The 23,526-nt window shown below is 38.1% G+C and overlaps 1 protein-coding gene across 1 annotated transcript in view; it reads left to right on the plus strand.

The window, feature by feature from the left end:
• kdrl (kinase insert domain receptor like) overlaps window positions 1-23,526 on the plus strand; it is a 38,993-nt gene that overhangs the window by 7,732 nt on the left and 7,735 nt on the right. The window contains exons 11-26 of the mRNA XM_056770414.1: window positions 911-1,067; window positions 2,723-2,843; window positions 4,744-4,852; window positions 6,122-6,409; window positions 6,825-6,971; window positions 7,525-7,653; window positions 8,685-8,791; window positions 9,112-9,247; window positions 9,673-9,777; window positions 11,950-12,063; window positions 12,153-12,241; window positions 12,345-12,498; window positions 13,690-13,787; window positions 14,356-14,478; window positions 14,856-14,967; window positions 17,782-17,881. Of these exons, the coding sequence (XP_056626392.1) occupies window positions 911-1,067; window positions 2,723-2,843; window positions 4,744-4,852; window positions 6,122-6,409; window positions 6,825-6,971; window positions 7,525-7,653; window positions 8,685-8,791; window positions 9,112-9,247; window positions 9,673-9,777; window positions 11,950-12,063; window positions 12,153-12,241; window positions 12,345-12,498; window positions 13,690-13,787; window positions 14,356-14,478; window positions 14,856-14,967; window positions 17,782-17,881 (2,089 nt within the window). The remainder of the gene's footprint in view (window positions 1-910; window positions 1,068-2,722; window positions 2,844-4,743; window positions 4,853-6,121; window positions 6,410-6,824; window positions 6,972-7,524; window positions 7,654-8,684; window positions 8,792-9,111; window positions 9,248-9,672; window positions 9,778-11,949; window positions 12,064-12,152; window positions 12,242-12,344; window positions 12,499-13,689; window positions 13,788-14,355; window positions 14,479-14,855; window positions 14,968-17,781; window positions 17,882-23,526) is intronic.

Here is a 23,526-nt window from a genome sequence, read left to right on the forward strand (position 1 = left end):
TGTAGGTATTTGTATTTTTGTTTTGTTTGGTTCACCGCAAAAGAAGATGCAAAAAGTGTGATGGGGCACCTTTGACCATTGTAATTATTTTCAATTGTAGTGAATGATGTCCCAGTACTGAAACTCGCTTACATTCTTCCAAATATCCTTTGTATTCAACAGAACAATATATTTAAACAGGTTTGGAACAACTTAAGGGTAAGTAAATGATGACAGAATTTTCATTTTTTGGGTGAACAATACCTGGGTGAACTACTAAAATGACACCGATAGTATACAATGAGCTTTATATGAGGTAATCATTTCTTTAGCTATTCTTTTCTTCTTTTTTTTGGCTTCAGTTACATCTAAAAAAGTAATTTAGGGTCAATAGAATGTACATTTTATATGCAAAGAAGGGGATATGCTTGTCTTTGGCAAGAGCTGGCCAGATTTTCTGTACATTTTCTTGAAACACTTCCACACATGTCTTACAATCGTGAGTACCTTCTGGTCTGATATAAAATTTCCAGTGCTTATCTGCCCTCATCCTGAACTGTACAACATGACATCATTACCGACCCACAGCACAACCGAAAGGTCGAAAACAACAGAAACAGAACTCAGAGATTTCTGGATGCAATTAAGGAACTTCTTGAGGCTTCATTCATCAAATATCCGCTACATGCTAAATCCTCAAACATGCTGTTTTTATCATGTGTGACATACACACATGCACTTCAGTGAAGTCTATAAGGGCAATGTTGTCTTCACTTGACTCTCTTTCTATCTTTCTGAAGCAGACGTTTTCTTTTTAACGTAATGACGTGCAAGTTTTTGACGTTAGCAAGTGATCTGCTGTCGATCTGTAATCTTTTCTGGTAGTGATTGTTGGAAAAGATTGACATGCTTTATGTTTGTATCCAAACAGTGAAGCCAAAGATCTCAGAAGATGAAGTTGCTCCAGTGGGCCCTCAAACTTACACATACGGCCAGAGCCACAAGCTCACCTGCACTGCATTTGGAATTCCAATGCCAAACATTAACTGGTTTTGGCAGCCGTGTGACCCCAACGCTGACCTTACAGAGTAAGTCAACAAGGTTAAAAATTACACTTTATTTAATTGAAATTTGACTCGAATCAGCAGCAGGTATACAAATAAGTCAAGATGAAACCTACACCAAGCTAAAAGCGAGAAATAGTGTGTCAGTTTTTCTTTTAATTCAGCATGTGGATTCTACATTACCCAATCCGTTCTGTTTAACACTAAATAAATCCTTCACTAGTCTCCTGCATAGCAGATTTCTTTGCATGTTGTATTAACATCCATGATGAACGCTGGCTTCTTCCCTCAGCTCTCATTATTCAAATGAACTGCATCTGTTTCCTTGAGACCAGTCCAAAATAAAGTATGTTTTTCTGATGGTTAAAAAACCCAAGAGCTCCATTTTGTAGTCGGTGGCTCTGTAAATGTGAGGACGATTTATTGGTCTCGTTCCCCAAGCTTGCGTTGTGTTGAAAGCAAGAGTGTCCCAGTGTAAATGCCAGCCTCTTACTGAACCTTTATGAACACAATGATGTCTACGAAGCTTAGCTGTTTTGACATGACGAGAGATCCTCGTAATTGTGAGTAATTATTTGTCAACGAGTGCTGTGTGCCAAATTTGCTGCAGAAACGCTCTGGGCAATGTAGCGCAGTGATATAAACTTTAACTCGAATTAAAAATGTCAGTAAGCACAACAGATTTTAATGTACAGGTATATGTGAGAGCACTGAGTTTTCAACAGCTGATTTGGAGGGGGTGTTAAAGGAGGGCAAATCCCTAATTGGAACATTCTTTCTTTATTTTAGTGAATCAAAAGGAATATGTTGTTTTATTAAATTTGACTATTAATGGAGTATAAAGTCTGGTAAGTGTGCTGTCACTCCATAAAGATAAGACAAATGATCTAAAGAACTTGTATTTGGGTCTGGGGTTTTGGGGGTGATGCATTCAAGTCTCCCTTTCAAAAATCTGAGAGAGCTTCAGGTTGGACATATTTTATGAAGTGCAAAATCATCAATGTTTGGATTGAAAGTGTTATAAATTGTTAAGGAGAGAGATTTGTGCTCATGAAGGTGAGCTCTCAGCGGTCGTCTTAATCAAGGGGTTGTGAGAAGTTATCAGTCGTCCTGTTGACCATGAAGGTCTGGGATCAGTCTTATCTCAACCGGCCAGAGAGTGGGGGTGTTTCCTTTATATGGTGATGCATGCATGATTCAGTCCTTCCTGTCACGCTGCTGTTTCCTCTCTGACCTCGACGCTCATTAATCCGATTGTTCCTCCTCCCAAAGTGATGCAAAACAGGTCTTCACTCTCCTGTTGCTTTAAGGCATGAAACACATGACTTACTGTAGTACGTGGTGCTTTATGCAGAAAAACAGACATTCATCAAGGTCCATGAAGTCTTATGGTCAGTGACGAAAGACAAACATATCTGAAAGACATTGGCTGAAAGGATCCTTGTTCCCACAGTTTCCGTTTATTTTGAAAGGGAAGAGCAATTTTCGGCTTCTCACTGAAAGTCGAGCACCTTCACGTAAATCTCCACATTCCGTTCGTCTTGGTATTTCCTCGTGTACATCCTGCTTTGATGTTCAGAAGCAAACACTTCCTCTCTGAACGCCAGAGCAATGTGTGATTCAAACAGCCTTTTACAACTATGCGATTTATCTTATTCTGTTTTTATTGCATTTGATAGGTGCAAAGTTTATACAGAGCCATTACCTGTTCAAGACGGCACTGAATGGCATACAATGTTCCCTTATAATCAAATTAAGGATATCAACAGCAAGTATGATGTACTGAAGAGTAAAAACAAGGTATGGGGATTTTTGCCATTTTCTGTAAGAGGTTTCATAAACAAATGAAGAATTACATCACATTTTAATATACATTACTATTTATTTTAATATAAATAACTATTTATTTTATTTAAATATTTAAAAGTCAAACTCTAATCATAGGTTTTTTTAAATGATGTTCACATTGCCTGAAGTTTCCTGTGTTTTGACTGAATGCATTATCATTTTTGTTGAGAGTCTGTCTAAACTGTGATCTGTAGAAAAATGCTGATTTGGTATAAAAGGAAAGCGAAGAACCATAATCTGCATGCATGTGTCTTCCATTTAAAAACGTAATGTCTGTTCAAAACTTGCCAGTTTTTCTCCCATAAAACGTTAAAAAACGTCTGTCACTGTAGTCTTTTTGCCTAAAGCTCCAATATATCTGTGAGAAATGTAATTGCACTTGAAAGCGATAGATATACAGTCCCATTTGCAGTCTCACGCCTCAGTCACCTTCAGTAGAGAACAGAGGCCAGTAAACACAGGGCAGCTGCTGCTTTGAAGGACTGAATGGTGCCGGAGGACTGAGTTCAGATTGTTATATATCAGTCCATCTGACTGAGCACACTAAAGCCCTCATAAACAGAACTTTCTCTCAGGCCTGTTCATGCACTGAATGTTGAGCGTATCAAGCCTGTTTTAAACGCATGACATGACTTTAAATGCTACATATGTGGAATATATATTGTGCTGCCTCATAAGTGTTGTCATCACTTAAAAATGCGTAATGAGACCCCAGAGAACTATGGGAACATGGCAGAGTTCACAAAGAGCTTGTTTTATTTCCACTGCAACACCACAGGGATAAATCTAGACTGACATCACACCGTAGTTGTTTTTTTTATCAAAGCTACTGTGTCTTTTACTCTCCGTCAAAGGGAAATGATAATTCACCCGCTGTTTATTTGTGGTATTCCTGTACAAGTGCTCTTTAATGTGACCATACTTAATTCTGTTGTAAAATTCTGGGTCAAAGTTAACCGCACATTCAACTGTAATAAGAAAAATGCCAGCAAATGTAATCCATCAGGTATAAGCATTGGTGGAAATGATAGAGATTCACAAAAGGTTTTTATCTATTTATATAGTTTTAAACCATAGATGCAGAAAATCCCTATATATTTATGTATAACATTTGCATAGCGTTTGGAGGCTATTATGTGGATGAAAATGGATTTGAAACCCCCCTCAGTTCCTCCGGTTCCCCCATTTTCAGCTCTAGGATTATAAACTGTAAATAGTTTGTCATTACCAAAACATACACTGTAGTGGTACGATAGATAGCCTTAATAATGTAGAATTCAAAGCTATGTCAGTTATTCCATTTCCAATTGTTTTCTTAATGTGTAATAGGTGTACATTTTGAAGTAGTTTTATTTATGGGTTGTTGGGAGTAGAAAGATGATGCTTTGCAGGGTAAATGTCATCCCAGCAGTCAATGACAAGCCCCCATTTAAAAGGTTGGGATTTGTTCTTGAATTCCTTTCTGTCACACCGTATAAATTTCCCAGCCTGGCGAATCCATCACAGACTGGTTAGAGCTCATCTCAAATTGTGCCTATAACCACAAAGAAAAAAACACTGAGGATAGGGAAGTGTCACGGAGAAACCTATTGAGTTATGAAGCTCCGCTAGCTTATATCCATACTCCAGATGTAGGATTTTATTAAATTTAATGGAAGTCTGAGGTGATTTGACATTTTTACGTTTATTCTAAATGTAACATACTTATTTTATTCCTGACTCAAAACATTTTCACTCAAGCTTGCGCATTAATTTGTGAAAAAATTGGTGTGGGGTTAGGGAACAAGACGTAATGTGTTAATTTCCTGAACTATTGTTTTCTAACATAAATGCGCTTTGTCCACTCCTGTAGACTATCAGCACTCTTGTTTTGAAAGCAGCGAATGTGTCCGGAGTCTACTCCTGTACAGCAAGAAATGAACTTGGGAGTCGGACTATGAGAATTCCTTTTTATGTGGATGGTGAGTGGATCCAGTATATTTGCAGTGGGGATGAGTCAAACATTTACAATCTCTAATTTGAATCTTGTGTTTATCAATGACAAATCAATTAAAATGTAAATATATGTCGTAAATTCCTCCGTGCACAAGCTGAATTACGCAATAAAGAAAACATGTGGTAGCCGGTGGGTATTTAGAGTACTTAAAGGGACATTCTGTCATTTTTTTCCTCCGCAGAACACTAAAGAAGATATTTCGAAGAATGTTGTTAACTGGCCCCCATTCACTTGCATTGTTTTTTTGTCCATGGTGAATGGGGCCAGTGGTGTTCGGTTGCCAACTTTCTTCAAATATTTTGTATTGTGCTCTGTGGAAGAATAAGGTTTAAAATGACAAGAGGGTGAGTAAATGATGACAAAATGTTCCTTTTTGGGTAAACTATCACTTTAAATCCTTATAGGAAGCAACATTTAACCTATAACAAACTACTAATCTAAATTATGAGCTCCAAATATCTAAATGGAAATAGTGGCTGTCCAGAGTAAAATCTGAAATTCAAAACCCTTCCCCTGAATTACGTAATGAAGAGCATGCCGGCCGTCAAAGCGTTCGAACATTGATGAGCGAACAAAGATACGCCAGAATGAACAGCAGTTGAGACGGATGGAACTTGAAAAATAAATTGTGCTATAAAAATTGTTCTGGCGACATGCCACTTGATATCCACCGTTTTATGCTCTGGCTCTCAACTCAGAAGAAAGCAGAAAGCCCAGGAGAATGTGCTGTGCAATGCAAGAGGTGAGGACGACTTTGCGCGCTCGCTGGAATGTCGCTCAGAAGGATGAAATAGTAATAACAGCTGTCTTCTCTGGTGGGACATAGATTGCTGTGAATAAACAAGTGTTTCTTGGGACCCCTGAGGGCCTGGCCTCAACGTGGCTCTTATTGTAGATCTTCAGGTCAGCCATCGATTTCGCCAACAACGTGCTTCCAATTAGGAGTGATGAAACAGGAAATAACTGCAAATCCGACATTCCTGGCATGGCAATGTGCAGCTTTGTGTTTGTAATATGGGCCAGAGCGGGACAACCTCTTTCAACAGCACATCTACGGCGCAGCTTTAGGACCTTTACGAGGCATATGTTTTGCGAGTTCGTCACGCTTTGTCCGACGTAGAATGCAGAGCACGTATGGAGAGCATGCAATGAACGCGCGTTGACATACGTGTTCGGTGAATTGATGTTTTCTCATTCAAGCTTGTAATGTCTTGTTTTCTTTTGTCCTCGTCAGATCACTCAAAACCTTTTGAGATTGAACCCTCAACCGCCATTGCAGGAGAGAATATAACGCTGACGTGCAGGGGCACCAGATTTCTGTTTGATAGGTTGAATTGGTATGATCCGCTGGGTGGCAGGGTACCCAGTAGCGAGACCATTCTTCGGATCAAACCTTACACTGTGTCTTTGTCAATCAACCTGCCCAATGTTTCCAGAAACCACTCACTGGGATATGAATGCCAAGCTTTAAATATAATCTCTAATAAAGTGGTCAACACAACATCTGTTTTAACTATTGATGGTGAGATTTTATATTTTCGTACTGTAAACGGCAACATACATTACATGACTGTGTGAGATGCATATGTTATAGATCAGAATGAAACTGGTGCATCCTCAGAAAATAAAGTCATATTTCAGCCCCAAAAAACGATATTACTTAAAGATAATAATTGAAATGATGCATTGTGGTGATTTTTCCCCAAATTGCCATTAATACGGTAAACATACATTCCTTAACTTTTCATTCCTTGTAACGTACAAAGGTACTTATACATTATAGCTATTATCATTGTAAATATGACTTTTTCATGATATTTTTCATAACCAATGAGTTTTACATTTGTACATGATATGAGGCTTATGTTGCCGCATACATGTATATTTAACAAAATCTCTCAAAATGACACACTGTTTAACTCTTTGTAATCTAACAGAGAGGCAGGTTCCCTGGCTCATGCAGAATCTGACCAATCAGGACGTGAACAGCAGCAGCACCTTGATGCTGGCTTGTTTGGCTTATGGTGTGCCAACACCTTTTATCACATGGTACAAAGACAAGACTCCCGTCACGGCAGGACCAGGTGAGGAGCCATTTGACATCTAAATCATGTTAATAGTAATCTGTTGTTCTCACAGATTGATTACATCCTTGACAATGAGACTATAAAATGATAGATGATTAGATAACAACTGCTTTAAGTAATGTTAAATAATGCTTTAAAATTCTTAGATAATAGTAAATGTAAAAATATGTCCTGCAATACTTTTAATAGAACGTTAAAAAAAATCCTCAGTGTTTAAGTATTTCTAAGGTAAATACAAGAAATGATGTTGCGTGGGCTTTAAGCTGAAAATTAAAGTCAGTTTAAGGGCAAAATTATTACATTTTGCAATTACGTTTTGATCAAAAAATATTATTTAGGCTGACATACTGCGACGTGGAGAACCGCGTGATAAAGACTGTAAAATGTAAAGGTCTATTTGGATTTCATGTCTATGTAATTACAATAGGCATACTATCTGCAGTTTGGCTCATCCAGTCAAAACTAAAACAAACTGTTTTCATATATTAGACATAAAAATCTGTTTAAATATATTGGTTTATTTATTTGATTTATCTTCGTTCGTTTTCAGGAATCTCTCTTAAAGTCAATGGGACCCTGACTATCGAGAGGGTGAAAAAAGACGATGAGGGCATGTATGAATGTCACGCCAGCAATGCTGAAGGTGTAGCAATATCCAGTGCTGTCATTACAGTAGTGGGTACGTACTGATATGATTCCTCTAATTTAATCATCACTTTTATACTGTAAAACATAGTTTGTATCATTGACAAATTTGGAATAATAAACAGACAAATGATCCAGTTAAAGACTTCAAAATCTCAGCAGCTCTGCTTATAAATTTCCACACATTGACCTAATAGGGACAAATCGCTTATTTGGGTACTACATTGAATGACTATTCAATGAGAAAGTGTGTCCGAAGCTACCAGACATACCATTCAAATTCCAGACCCCCTTTTATGATAGAGGCCTGGGAGTTGAAGTCAGGGTCCGCTCACGAGGAGGTTGACCTCTTCACAGTCTTTGTAGAGGTTCATTAATGATCGGCGGGAGATCTCTTTAAGAAGGCACAGGGGTTTTGGATCCTGCGGCAGGCTTAGGGGAACAGTTATGGTCAGCTAACATGCTCTTATTGGTCCTTTCCAAAAATAAAAATCCCCAAACACATACTGTACATCTCTATTCTTGTCCAGTTCTGTTCTGTTATTCTGGCCTCTTATCATGTAAGGCATTCGGCATAACCCAAGCAAAACATGCCCTTCTAAGAAAACAGAATGTGCATTCTTTATCCTTCCCTTTTGGAAATGAAAATTCCTTGTTCTGTATGTAGTATGTATACAGTTATGGAAGCAGTCATTGCACGAGTTCATGATAAATGAAGCTGAGTGAACCAGACCCCTATCCAAATAAACAAAGGCGTGCTCTCTTGTAATATGTATACAGTTTGTCAGTGTAAATGAGAAATGAAGCCCACTCTTAAAATATCAAACTGGGTCAAATGTCTCAAAACTAGATACATTTGCTTACAGTATAGATGCAGAAGTAAACAATTCTAAACAATTTACATGATTCACATCTGATGGTTTAGCTTTTAATAAATGGTATGTATGGTATGACTTGGTACACATGTACAGATATTAGTAAAAACAATATCATAAATATATGTACAAATAACGTGCGTAGCATGCGTATTTGTGGTGAATATTGTACACATGTATGTACACACAGGAGAAGAGGGTAAACCCAATATTGAGGTGATCATCTTGGTCTGCACCGGGGCAGTTGCAACATGTCTGTGGATCATGCTCATTCTGTTTATCCGTAAATTAAGAAAGGTAAGTTAACTCTTATTGTACTTCCAGCTGGACTGGACTCATGTGTACTCATAGATGTTGACTCCAGTGAACTATATGTGCTTTAACATTGGCTCTCATGCAATCTAATTGTTTTGCTTTGCTCAAATGTTTATTTTTATATCATCACTGTCATCATAAGGTGCTCGCAACTGATGTAAAGTGTATTATTATTTTTGCAATCATTTCTTAGTTCTATCGCCTGTGGGTGGTAGATACCAGGGTCACAGGACCCTAATAAAACTATAAATGTTTTGTATCTTTACTATTGTACTTAACAAGAACTCAATCTGTTCTATTAGCCAAGTTCAGCAGATTTAAAGACGGGGTACCTGTCCATCATCATGGACCCCGACCAGATTCCTCTAGATGAGCAGTGCGACCGTCTGCCCTATGACAGCAACAAATGGGAGTTCCCAAGAGACCGCCTGAGACTCGGTGAGTTCAATGTTTCATTCACTTTAACAATAAAAAAACACGGTTTCATTGTGTTTTTAGAATTTATATATAATATTATATTATATATGTAATAATTAAAGAAGTAAAAAAGGCAATAAAGGCAATTTTCCCCTATATTGCCTCTATTCTACGGATTATTGTCTGATTATGGTGAGCACCAGCCTCGTTTAAATTTTCCAAAGAAAATATTACGCTATTATTTATCAGTGACCCGCTTCTGTCGTTCGCTCTTAAATGCCCCATGAATCTTTAACGGAGGGGCAGCCGGGAACCCTGAACCCCAGCAGGCTGTTTTAATTACAGACTCACATCATGTCTGACAGGCCATCATGACTGATTTATGAGCCCCCGGGGTACAGCAAGTTCATATAGACACTCTCTCTTTCTGTTTTTCTCTTAAACAGGTAAAACTTTGGGCCATGGAGCATTCGGGAAAGTTGTAGAGGCCTCAGCGTTCGGCATTGACAAGCTGTCTACTTGCAAAACCGTGGCTGTGAAAATGCTAAAAGGTACCTGGTATATATGAGTGATTATTCAATCGATCCCCATTCCATCACTTTTATTTCAAATTGTAATTTACTATATTTTTTTCAATTGAATTTTACAAATTTACATTTCACAAATGAAAGATCTGATCTTGTCCTTGATCAAAATTGGTGAAAAATTAAGGGAATGTAAATAAAAAATACAATAAAACAATCATCTTTATATAACCAGATAAGCAGAATACAACACCAAAACGGAAAGAAAAGAGAACCTGTCCTGTCCAAACGTGTCCGTGTGAGGATAACAGCAGTTGTTCAGATTATTGTATGTTGCTACATGATAGTCCGCAGATATGAAACCTCGGACAAACGGACATCAAGTTCAAAAGTGAATGTGCAAATACTCACGTAGGATTTATTAATGACCCCTGAACAGATGTTGATTAAATCACACTGACCCAAAACCAACAACGTTCATCTTTTGTAATTGGTTAATGATTGCTATCATAGTACTGATGCATTCCAACGTGTCAAATACAAGACGATATTGAATATTGAACAACAATTAAATGTCCCATAGGGACTAATGTTAGGAACTGAACAAATATTTGGATGTAGTAGGTGTAGTCCTCTTGAGGTTGTGCTTGTTAAACTAGCTTTAACATCTGTTTGTCGGCAAAGCTCTGCTCTGGTGGTGATGTTATGTCTGCTCTTGATAAATCTGCCGAGTCTTAGATGCACATTTATTACTGTCAGTGTATTAATCTTTACTGTGCAAGACTGTTTCCTCTTTTCACACCAGGTCAGTTTGTAATGAAAAGTAGTTCTACAGTGTTTTACAGAATGTGTCGTGGCTGACTGTACGCTCTTTAACACTAAAATTGTTATTATAAATTTAGCGTTAATCCATACTCAGTTTGGTGTGATGAATGATCATTGTGCTGGTTTCATAGATCGTCTTGATATTCCTCTAGGAACAGTCACTTTGAAGTGTCTTTGCTGTAAATCATGTACGAATTACTGCTGAACGCTAAACATACCTCTTGTATGTCAATTTGATGGGTCTAAACCGCAGGAAACCTGACGTGTTAGAAAAACAGCCACCCAGTCTGACTCCGTGACCTCAGAGGGTCACCAGCATAGTGATCCTGACCCACATATTTCCCTCGCATGATGAGCAAAATACTTTGAAACTGGAAAAGGACCGTTTCTTTTGTTCAGCTCTTGTAGAAATGTATGCCAACGTGTTCTCCAGATGTTTATCTCTGCGGACTCGGCAGAATTTAGTCAGCATGTAATGTTGTCTGGAAAAGGTTTCTTTAAACCGTTTCAAGCTTCAAACATTCATTTTTTATTGTTATTTTTGATGTGTAAACAAATGTTTATGCTGATAATAAGGATGGTATAAAAGATCATTTTTTGTATGCTGGAAAGATTTATCAAAATAAATTATATTATACTAAAATAATAAGAAAGGAACATATACCAACAAAAATGTATTTCAAATCCAAAAATGTTTCACGTTTCAATTCCATTTTTGATATAGTCCCAGTAGGTAACATAAGTGAATGTTATGCTTATGCTAATAATTTAAACGATTTTATGACTGAATAAAGTTCACCTGAAAACACCAATTTTAAAGGTCCAATTTTTTGGAGGATCTATTGACAGAAATAAAATATAATATACATAACTATGTCTTCAGAGGTGTATAAAGGCCTTACATAATGAAGCGTTATGTTTTTATTACCTTGATTGAATGAGATATTTCTCTCTTCATACACCGTAGGTCCCCTTACATGGAATTCACTATGTTGTTTCTACAGTGGCCCTAACAGGACAAACTGCTCTAAGTGCGTGTTCTGTAAAACGTTATCTCATTCAGCACAGAATTGAAACATGACAATTTTTTTCTAATTCTGTGTCAGCCACCATAATGCTTTAATTCAATTTGCAACCTTAACACTAGATGTCGCTAAATTTCACACACTGGACCTTTAAGGCCAGTAAAAAAAGGCTAGTCTTTAAAAATAGGATGGAATAAAAGCAACAGCATATCAGCCATTCCACATAAATTTATAAATATCAGTTTTTAGCGCAAAATAATTCAAACAAAAATCCAAAAGACATTTCATTAACTTTTTATTTGTTTGTTTGTTTTTCTTTGCCCTTGACTTTTTTGGTCACTCTCAATAGTGGGAGCTACGAATAATGAGTGCAGGGCTTTAATGTCTGAACTGAAAATTCTCATCCATATTGGTCATCATCTCAATGTGGTCAATCTGCTGGGAGCGTGCACAAAGAGAGGAGGTAAGAGGATAATTAAACTTTAATTTGTGTTTTTCCATTTTTAAATCTCTTTGTGCTTACATTAATTTTTCTTTATTATGTGTGGTCAGGTCCACTTATGATAATTGTGGAATATTGCAAGTATGGAAACCTTTCAAACTATTTGAGGAGTAGGAGGGGTGACTTTGTGGTTTACAAGGTAAGCAGCAGATGTAAATTTTTTTGCCATTTTGCACAGTTTGAAAATGTTCACACGCACATATTTATGTATATTGCGACTGAATATGTTGTAATATGAACAGTCTCAGGACGGCAAGGCCCTGCGTTCCAGTTCAGGGTGTGATCTGAGCGAGCTCATCAAGCGCAGATTGGAGAGCGTGGCCAGCACCGGAAGTTCAGCCAGCTCTGGCTTCATTGAAGATAAGAGCTACTGTGACTCGGAGGAGGAAGAGGAAGGTAGCGGCTGAATGTCTTCCTTCCCTGTCCTCCCCCCTCTTTACCCCGCTCTCACCTCCACCTCACCCTTTCTTCTCTCAAGACTCGGCTGATTGATTTCCAATCTCGATCTGATACGTGGCTTCCTTGGGGATTCATAAATACAACTGACATTTTTTAAGAGCCACTGTCACCCGCTGTGCTCAGAGCTTTTTTTAATTTCCTGCTCCAGTCTTCTGCGGCTGCGTTGGGTCGTGTTGTGCCGTGCATGTTATTTCTGTTTCCACAAACTGTTTACTCAGGTGGACGACCCACCCAAAAGCCCCCCGCTTGAGTTTCATTGACAAACTGCACGTTTCAGTCTGTGTCTAAAGAGAGAAGGCATGTTCCATTGTGTCTAGGTTAAAAGGATGTGTCTGTAGTAAACAGCAGGATCATGCGGCAAAAATATTATAATCTTATTAAGACATTGAGAGCAGATCAAACAAAGATCATCATCTAAATCACTTTGATGGATGGCTTTAGATAATAGTTATTGATTAGTATTTAAAATGTTTTATGTGATTGTTTTGTTTAATTAATTTAACAGATTATTTCAAAATCATATTTTATTTATTATTAACATACATTATTGTCAGATATTACTTTAAAGATACAGTTCAAAAGGAAAAACCCTTTGAATGAGCAAAAATGTTTCCTTTAAACTTTTGATGGTTTGTTAAAGTGACAGTTCACCCAAAAATGAAAATTCTGTTATCATTCACTCAGTCCTTGTCATTTCAAATTTGGAGGGCTTTCTTTCTTCCACAGAACACGTTGGTTTTATCCATACGATACAAGTATGGGTGCCAATGCTGTTCGGTTACTAACATTTTTCAAAATGTCATCTTTTATGTTCTGCAGAGGAAAGTCATACAAGTTTACAATGATAAAATGGGGAAATAAATAATGACAGAATTTTCTTTTTTTTGTGAATAATCCCTTTAATTTCGCGTACAGTATGAAAATAATTATCCGTTTACATGTCAAAAAAGACAGAATTTGTAGTTTAAATGCTTTTCAAAAAGTCTTCAAAGTGTGCCGTATTCATAGAAAGTAAAAAGTAAATGATTCTTAGAAAATCAGTTTGTTTTGATTCCTTTGCATACCAAACATTTCATAAGTCTATGGTTCTGATTTAACTGCTAATACCCTCTCAACCTTCTCATGCAGAGCCAGAGGATTTGTATAAGAAAGTGCTCACACTGGAGGACTTGATTTGCTACAGCTTTCAAGTGGCTAAAGGGATGGAGTTCTTGGCATCGCGAAAAGTAAGACTTGCCCGCTTGACTATTAATTGTTTCATGAATAATGAAGCACTAACCCTTAGGATGCCGTGTGTTCAGAATTGTTTCTGACAGTTCATTGTTTCCATTCTAAATAGTTTAATCAGTTTTAGCTCTTTGTTTTAGTGTAATACGTCTTGTAATCTCTTTATCTTGGCAACTCATAAAGATGTTTTGTTTTAAATTCTAGGAAAAGAACCCAAATCGTTTTATTGATCCAAAACTGTGATTAATCGTCTCATCCACACTCATTTCCAACCATCTAACACATGAGATTAACTGCGACATACTAAACATGCAGCGTGCCGTATGCGGTTTAATTTCACCTAAGGTCAAAGTTTCCCTCGTGGAAGTTGCACATGTTCTGCATTATCACAGCTTTCCATCATTTGCTCCACCTGACAGCGCAACGCCACACATGGTTCAAATAAGACACTTTCAAAACATAAATGAGCCAAAAACAGACACATTATATCTATTACTACAATAAAGGGATTGCGGAGAATTAAGATGATTGTTTAATCTGATTGGATGTTTCTTTAACTTTTTCAAGTGTATTCACCGCGATCTGGCCGCACGTAACATCTTGTTGTCTGAAAACAACGTCGTGAAGATTTGCGATTTTGGACTCGCCAGAGACGTATACAAGGACCCGGATTATGTCCGCAAAGGAGACGTAAGTGTTGAATTTGATCCAGTGTGACGGATATAACGCTATTTGGTAATTCACAGTTAGAAAGTGTATATTTTACACAATCAACCTTTCAAAACTGTTTTGTGTGAAGTACAAGAATGATATCAGTGCACAAGTATTGGCATGGCTAATGTTTTTAAGAAAAACGATATAATAATTATTTAATGCCAAGAGTCTTTGGCGTACTTTGTGTCATATTAGACGTCCTGATAATATTATTCTGGGTTAAGATGTTTTCTTGTGGTCAAGCGCAAACCAAGACCTCATACAGATTTGACCTCTGTAATGAAATCTTCGTTTTTGCGTTACTCAAACAGGATACATGGGTTTTAACCTGGTATCTCAAACTTTTTTCACAGGCCCGACTTCCCTTAAAATGGATGGCACCAGAGGCAATATTTGACAAGGTGTATACCACTCAGAGTGATGTGTGGTCATTCGGAGTTCTTATGTGGGAGATCTTCTCTCTGGGTAAATACCAAGCTGTCCCTTGAGAATATAACTCAAATACTTTATGTTCATTTATTTACAGGGAACGCAGACACAGAAATGCTCCATCAGTTTATTACATCAGGATATTAGATGGTTCAAGAATTTACAAGAATTAGGCTTAAATGCTTCAATGTTTTCTTGCACTCTGTGGTCTCTTATCACAAGAACATCTACATTAAGTATTTACGTTAGAAAAAGAAAGCTTTTATTAATTTGCCGTACATTTCTTGGAACAATTAAGGCTCTGATTTATTCCACGAAACAAAGTTTTCATTTCTTCCTTCTATAAAGGCGTCTCTCGGACATTGTTTGTTTGCTTTACCAGTCCGCTACGTTTAACACCAAAGCAAAAAGCCTAGACAGAAATCAGCAGCCATTTCAAAGTTAAACACATGGAGTATGAAGGCAGCGCTTCACATGCTGTGATCCATCCGACGCTGGTCCACAATCAAAGACACCTGGCAGAACACGGGCCGCTCGTGAGGTGCCCTGCGCTATCAACCTCCACCAGATGGAGCGGGCAATAACTGTCAGCTGCTGTTAAATTTTCCTCCGGGAACAAAATGGATTGCGCTGTCCACTTGAGAAAAACAATCTGTGCCACAACATCTGTGAACGTCAACTACTTTTTATAATCACAAGTTCAGGTTGTAAAGTAGATGTTCCCCCCTGCATTATCCTTTACCCGCCTTAAATTGCAAAGACATAGTTACCAGGCAGCATTTAATGTAGATGCTTCCTCTCTCCGTAAATGTTCTGTAAGCTTTAATGGTATATTGTGCATTGTGTCTGTGGTGGTTTTGCCCTTAAAAAGCTAAAGTTCACACCATGAGTCTACTCTGAGCAATAATTTGAATTTCAACAAAATGTAGTCTAAAGTCATAATAATAATAATAAACTTTTATTAATAAAGCACTTTTTATACATAAAATGTAACTCAAAGTGCTTCACAGGTTCAAAAACAGTTAAATATTAAAAATTACATAATATAATAATGATACAAAGGACACATTTTAAGGCTCATTTTAAAATGTAAACATTTCATTGGATTGTATTGATGGGTTCAAAGTAAAAACTATAAAGAAGTGTTACTGGGCATACGTGTTTTTGTTTACCAAACTTAACGTCCAGTACACATCCACAAAGAATAATGTCCCTGTAGATTATTTCTGAAAACAAGCAAAAGAAATTAACAAATAAAATATTTCAAGTTAGCAAGTTAAATGTCTAGCCAGTAGACTTTAAATTTTTTACATTTACATTTATGCATTTGGCACAGGCTTTTATCCAAAATGACTTATATTGCTTTTTATCCTATACATTTTACATGTGTCATTGCAATCCCCTGGTTTCAAACCCACAACCCTGCATTGTTAACGCAATGCTCTTACCACTGAGCCACAGGAAAGACTTTTTGGGTCACCAGAAGAACCACTTGGTTAAACTTAAATGGGATAAAGTTAAAAGACCCATTCAACAAATTGTTTGTTTAATACAAATATTATGCAATTAAATATAAATAAGTATATTATTAGCAACTAGCCAGGGGTGCGTTTCCCGAATAACGGCACAACTTTCTGGTTAACCACCACCATAGTACGATGCATCGATTGAGAAACTAACTATCTACTCACGACAATTTACAGAAAACATAGTAACTTTGTTGCTCACCTGCCGTTTGAACCACATTGGTTGATGTCACATAGGTGGTGGTCATATTATTGCGGTAAATAATGTACGCTGCTTCTAAAAACTATTTTGCTATCACATTTTTGCTCTCTGTTGTTTTCTTTCACGGTATATAATTCATTCATAAATTCCTTTCTACATCACTCCGCCCAGGGTTTCCCCAGGTATGGTTAAGGCGTATGCGCAAAAAACAATGTTTCTACATTTGACAAACTAACAGATGTAAAATTGAATTTGTATAATATTTACTAGTTGTATAGTTTATATAATATTATAGTTGACAAACTATGCTTTTGGAAAACCCACCCCAAACCGGTCAACAAACACAGACTGGAATTTACTTCCAAAGAACTTTCTCACCTTTCCTAGAAATACTTTGTACAGGTTTGCATTTCATCTGGGCTGAAATGCAACCAGAAACCTCAATAAAATTCCCCAAATGTATATTCACCCTATTACTGCCTTGATTTTGTTGGTTTAAAATAGATGAACAGGAAAAGTTTAGAAAAATGATTATTGCTACTTGATAGTGTTGAGACTAAACGTTGCATTGCGCCCAAAGTACACTCGGGTGCTTTGTGTTGTGGATTTGGGTTTCTCATCTGTTTTTCTAGGCACTCCGCATCTACAGCTTCTCGTTCCCAACATTGCAGGAGATTTTGAGCCCTATTTATATATTTGTTTTTAATGACTACCTAATCTATGTCAGAGGGGGATTTAGATGACAGTTTAATGAAAGATTGACCCTCTTGGAGATCTGTAGTTATGCCACGCATATTTTAGCAGACATCAAATATTATTCAAAGGCTTTTGGTCAGGAACATACAAATATTATTTCACGTCCTTTTGCAAGAGCGCAAAAGAGTCTGCAAAACCATGCCGTCCAAAGCTGTTTACATGGAAACTAGTCGACGGTCTTTATCAGGAGACCAAACAGCCCCGCTGATGCAGACTGTGATATATCCAACTCTCTTCCATTGATCTCTCTGTGCTTCCAAGCCACTTCACAGTTTAGTGTGTTTCTCGTCAGACCCTTTGAAGTGGCCAATGCTCTGTTTCATGGATGGGTCTTGATAACCCCACTATTCTCTTTTTTCTCACCAGGCGCCTCTCCGTACCCCGGCTTACACATTGATGAGGAATTCTGCTGCCGATTGAAGGAGGGCACCAGGATGAAAGCTCCCGAGTACTCCTCCTCCGAAATGTAAGAATGCCTATGAGACTTGATTCGTCAACAATATCTCCATTTATAGAGTATAATGACTACTAAAGTAAGTCAACTCTTCAGGATTGTTAGCAAAAGCCTGCACTTTTTCAAACGAAAATCATTTTCTATAGTTACAGTCGAAAAGAGAAGCAGTATCCCATTTCATTGCTTTGACACGAGACCGAGCACTAAATGGAAACAGGACAATTATTTAGAGAGTGGAAGAAATGGCAACTTCTGATTGGCAGCTAGTTTATAGTGCACTTGATGGGTGTTAGGGATCCATTACTCACTAACACCAATGAAGCGGAAACTGAAGCTCACATTAAAGGCTTCGGTGTACCTACACAGCATGGGGGGGCCGAACACAGTGGCAGGACCCCGGGCATCAGACAGGCAAACCCACAGGCGAGTTATCCCGTTGTGGTTACGGGGGTTAGAGACCCAGCAAAACCACAATCCAATGTTTTCTGATGTAACAAGATATGAGAGGAAAGGTCGCAGTATAGGTTTGAAATGCGGAAAGGAAGTGGAGTGGACAACTTCGGATTTGGGTTGCACGTAAATGGAAAAAATATATCAGAGAGAGGCCTTCAGTTTTAACTCTGACTCTATAGTATCCAATGTCGTATACATTTGGAAACCCGAACTGAGCACTTACGTTTTATTACAGCTGGTGATGTGATTTGTCGCATGTTGGCAATCACACATGCAATCACATACCAAGTCCAGCCAATTGCACATAATAACGGCCCATTACAGAATGTGATTGGAGATGACCAGGAAAATGCAGTCCAGACCTCATGCTTTAAATGTGATGAATCTGGCCGCATGCAACCCTCCCAACCTCACGACCACAGCCTGGTGCCGTGTTATATAACTCAAACCCAAATCTTTACATACAGCTTCAAAGAATGCGTTAACTAAGATAAGGAGTAAATGTAATAAACTGCATCGCCTGCTCGACTCAGCACTGATTGCACGACCCCCACGTGCGCCGTTCTTCAACAAAGTAGACACGTTGATAAAGTTATGTGCTGACCTCAGGGTTAAACAGCACTTTATCCATGACCCTGAGAGTGGCCCTGACCCCATCTGCCCTGAGTGATGAAAAGGATGAAGCGGTGAATTGATTGAAGGGTACATCAACGTGTGGAGCTTACGTATTGTTTTATCCAGATTTATCCACTCTGAGAACTTAAACAAATATGATAGACTTAAAGGTGCAACGTGTGCATTTTTGGAGGATTTTCACAGAAATGCAATAAAGTATAAATAACTTTGGCTTCAGAAGTCTATTAAGACCTTACATAATGAAGCGTTATGTTTTATTACTTTAGAATGAACTTTTGCTATCTACACACAGCGGGTCCCCTTGCATTGATTTCGGCATGTCGTTTCTACAGTAGCCCTAAATGGACTAAATCGTTCGGCAAAGAAGCGAAAACGTGACGACATCTGAGTTCTGTGTCAGCCGCAGTAGTGCTTCGAAGGGAAGGGGTGGAGCGAGCCTTCGGACGCAATTCGCAACCTCACCGCTAGATGCTGCTTATTTTCATACACCGGATCTTTAAAGGGGTTGTATGATAGGGCCAAAACGAATATTATTGTTTGTTTTAGACGTAATGCAATGCGTATACATGATTTAAGGTTAAAAAAACTGCATTTTCCACAAACCGTGTATGTTTGTATCTCCTCTTTGCTCCGCCTCTCTGAAACGCGCAGATTTTTTACAAAGCTCATCGCTCTGAAAAGCAAGGTGTGCTATGATTGGCCAGTTAACCAGTGCGCAGTGATTGGTCGAATACTGCAAGCGTGTGACGGCAATGTAACGCCTCTTACCATAATTGATGAACTGACGTAGATTTGTGGGGGTGTGGTTACACGAGGCGTTTCAGGCAGGTCTGGGTGAGCATTCGCTTTTAAATCTTTTCTCAACTCAACTCAACTTTATTTATATAGCGCTTTTTACAATTTTCATTGTTACAAAGCAGCTGTACATGAGACACATTTAATACAAGTATGAATTCTAAAGCAGCCCCCCCGGCCAGGCAGATAGTGCAAAACAATATGCAAACGGTGGTGAGGAACCCAAAACTCCCATCGAGAAAAAAAACCTCAGGGGAACCCAGGCCCAACCAGGGGATTCCAGTTCCCCTCTGGCAAAAGCTGCTGCCTCTGCACAAGCTCAACAGTGCTTGCACAACAAGGCTTAGTAAAAATATAAAAATTAAGGATTAAAGATTATCATTAACAATCTAGTAGCATTTGAAATGTTGTAGGAAAAACAAAGTTGTCGCGTCCTTTATCCAGCTCTATCCTCTTAGCACTTGTCAGGTCACCGCTTTCCATTCTCAGCTCTGCCATCAGGTCTGGGCATGAACTGCATCCTGCGGTAACCTTGGAACAAAGAGACAAGACTGGCTGAGAGTAGAGTACTGTTCTGCACTCTTTGATGCAACAAGTGCATCATTTGTTGTTGGATGTGTTCCTGGTTCCGGTTGATCTAGATAATGCAGCCTAAATCCTCTGAGGATTAATATTATGGAGGTGTAGTGTATGCAAGATTAAAAAGATGAGTCTTTAGTCTAGATTTAAACTGACAGAGTGTGTCTGCCTCCCGGACCGTGCAGGGAAGAATATTCCAAAGTTTAGGCGCTAGATAAGAAAACGATCTACCACCTGCACTTGATTTTGAAATTCTAGGTATTACCAACTGACAGGACCCCTTAGAGCGTAATGTACGTGGAGGTCTGTAATACAATAGAAGTTCATTCAAATACTGCGGCGCTAGACCATGTAGGGCTTTATAGGTAATAAGCAAGATCTTAAAGTTAATGCGATGCTTTATAGGTAACCAGTGCAAGGTTGACAGAACCGGGGTTATATGCTCATACTTTTTTGTACGTGTAAGAACTCGAGCTGCCGCGTTTTGAACCAGTTGCAGTTTTTGTAATAGGCCCGCAGGGCAACCACCTAGAAGTGCATTACAGTAATCTAGTCTTGATGTCATGAATGCATGAATTAATTTCTCTGCATCTGAAAGTGACAGTATATGACGTAATTTAGATATATTCTTAAGATGGAAAAATGCAATTTTACAGGTGTTTGCGACATGGCTTTCAAATGAGAGAGTACTGTCGAATACAACGCCAAGATTCTTAGCTGATGACGAGGATTTTATGGAGCATCCGTCAATCGTTAAGCAGTATTCTTGGTTGTTACGCATAGCAGTTTTCGGTCCAGTAAGTAACACTTCTGTTTTGTCCGAGTTTAGTAGTAAAAAATTGTTACTCATCCACATTTTTAAGTCAACTATGCAATCCTTTATTCGATGAAACTGCTGGGTTTCATGAGGCATCGAGGAAATATAAAGTTGAGTATCATCAGCATAACAGTGAAAGCTAATTCCGTGTCGCTTTATTATATCTCCTAGAGGTAGCATGTATAATGCGAAGAGCAGGGGTCCCAAGACTGAGCCCTGTGGTACACCGTACTGGACTTGTGATTTGCGGGACACCTCATTGTTTATTGCTACAAATTGAAAACGGTCGGATAAATAAGACTTAAACCATTTCAATGCTATTCCGTTAATGCCAACGTAATTTTCGAGTCTATGTAGAAGTATGCTGTGGTCAATGGTGTCAAATGCAGCACTGAGGTCTAGCAGCACCAATAACGAAATACAGCCACGGTCAGACGCTAAAAGCAGATCATTTGTAACTCTGATCAAAGCAGTCTCTGTACTGTGACATGCTCGAAATCCAGACTGGAATTCATCATTAATGTCATTCCTTTGGAGGAAGGAGCATAATTGAGTTGAAACTACTTTTTCCAGAACTTTAGATATAAAAGGTAAATTCGATATAGGCCTGTAATTCCCTAGTTCTTTAGGGTCGAGTTTGGGTTTTTTTAAAAGAGGCCTTATAACAGCCAACTAAAATGCTTTAGGCACATGTCCTAATGTCAGAGATGAGTTAATAATACTAAGAAGAGGATCTATAATTTCTGGGAGCATTTCTTTCAGTAGTTTTGTAGGTATAGGGTCTAGCATGCATGTTGATGATTTAGATGATCTAATGATTTTAGACAGTTCATCGTGATCTACTGTAGAAAATAATTGCAATTTCTCCTTAGGGGTGCTGTAGTTAGTTTGTTCAGCGGATTTCACTACAGGTTGCATTGTTATAATTTTTTCTCTTATATCTTGGATTTTACTCGTGAAGTAGTTCATAAATTCATCACTGTTATGCTGATAATCAGAATCTGACGTCGATGACAACTTATTTTTTGTTAATTTAGCCACGGTGTTAAATAAGAACCTAGGGTTATGATGGTTTTCCTCTATTAGTGTTGAAAAGTAGGCGGATCTAGACGTTTTTATTGCATTCCTGTAATTTCGAGTACTATCCTTCCATGCTATACGAAATACCTCTAAATTCGTTTTCTTAAAGTTGCGCTCCATTTTACGGGATGCCTTTTTTAGAGTCTGAGTGTGTTCATTATACCACGGTGTTGGGCTGCTATTTTTAATTTTCTTTAAACGCAGAGGAGCAACTGTGTCTAATATTTCCGAGAAAGTAGAGTTAAAATTTTCAATAGTAGTGTCAAAATCGTCAACGTTATTACTCATGCTAGATATTTTAGACAATTCAGGCAGATTATCGAGAAACGCATCTTTGGTAGTTGAAGTGATCGTTCTACCATATTTGTAACAAGGAGTTTGATTTGCAGCCGTAGGCCAGTGAAGCAAACATAATATCAGATGATGATCCGAAATATCTTCACTCTGCTGAACGATTTTAACATCGTCCACATTTATACCATAAGAAAGTATTAAATCTAAAGTATGATTACGAAGGTGAGTGGGTCCTGACACATGTTGACTAACGCCCATGGAGTTAAGAGTGTCTTTGAAAGCCAGTCCCAAGGCATCTGTATCATTGTCTACATGGATATTAAAGTCACCGACGACAAGGACTCTATCTGCGGCCAGTACTAGTTCTGATAAGAACCCACCAAAATCTTTAATAAAATCTGTGTGGTGCCCTGGAGGCCTATATACAATAGCTAGAATAAATTTTAAAAATGTTTTGTCCTTAGTATTAGGTGTCGATACGTGAAGTACCATGACTTCAAAAGAATTGTATTTAAAATTAGACTTCTGAGAGGTAATAAAAGAATTATTGTAAAGTGCAGCGACACCTCCCCCTCTACCTTTTAGACGAGGCTCGTGTTTATAGTAATAATCATGGGGAACGGATTCATTTAGAGTAATAAAATCATCTGGCTTTAGCCATGTTTCTGTCAAACAAAGCATGTCTATTTTATGATCGGTTATCAAATCGTTAACAAAAAGTGCTTTATTTGAGAGAGATCTAATATTAAGCAATCCGAGTCGTAACAGCTGATTATCTGTATTTTGTTCATGTTTGATTTGTTTAACGTTTATTAAATTACTTTCAAGAGGTTTACGCAATATCTTATGTTTGCTAATCCGGGGGACAGACACAGTCTCTATTTTATGTTGTTTGTAAGAAGGGATTATTACATGTTGTATATTTTGTGTATTCTGTAACTTTTGTAACGAAACTTTCATTTTTGCAATTTTACGTGTCTTATACATGCATGGGCAACTTATA

The sequence above is a fragment of the Triplophysa dalaica genome, chromosome 16, assembly GCF_015846415.1.
Source record: "Triplophysa dalaica isolate WHDGS20190420 chromosome 16, ASM1584641v1, whole genome shotgun sequence".
Lineage (NCBI taxonomy): Eukaryota > Metazoa > Chordata > Actinopteri > Cypriniformes > Nemacheilidae > Triplophysa > Triplophysa dalaica.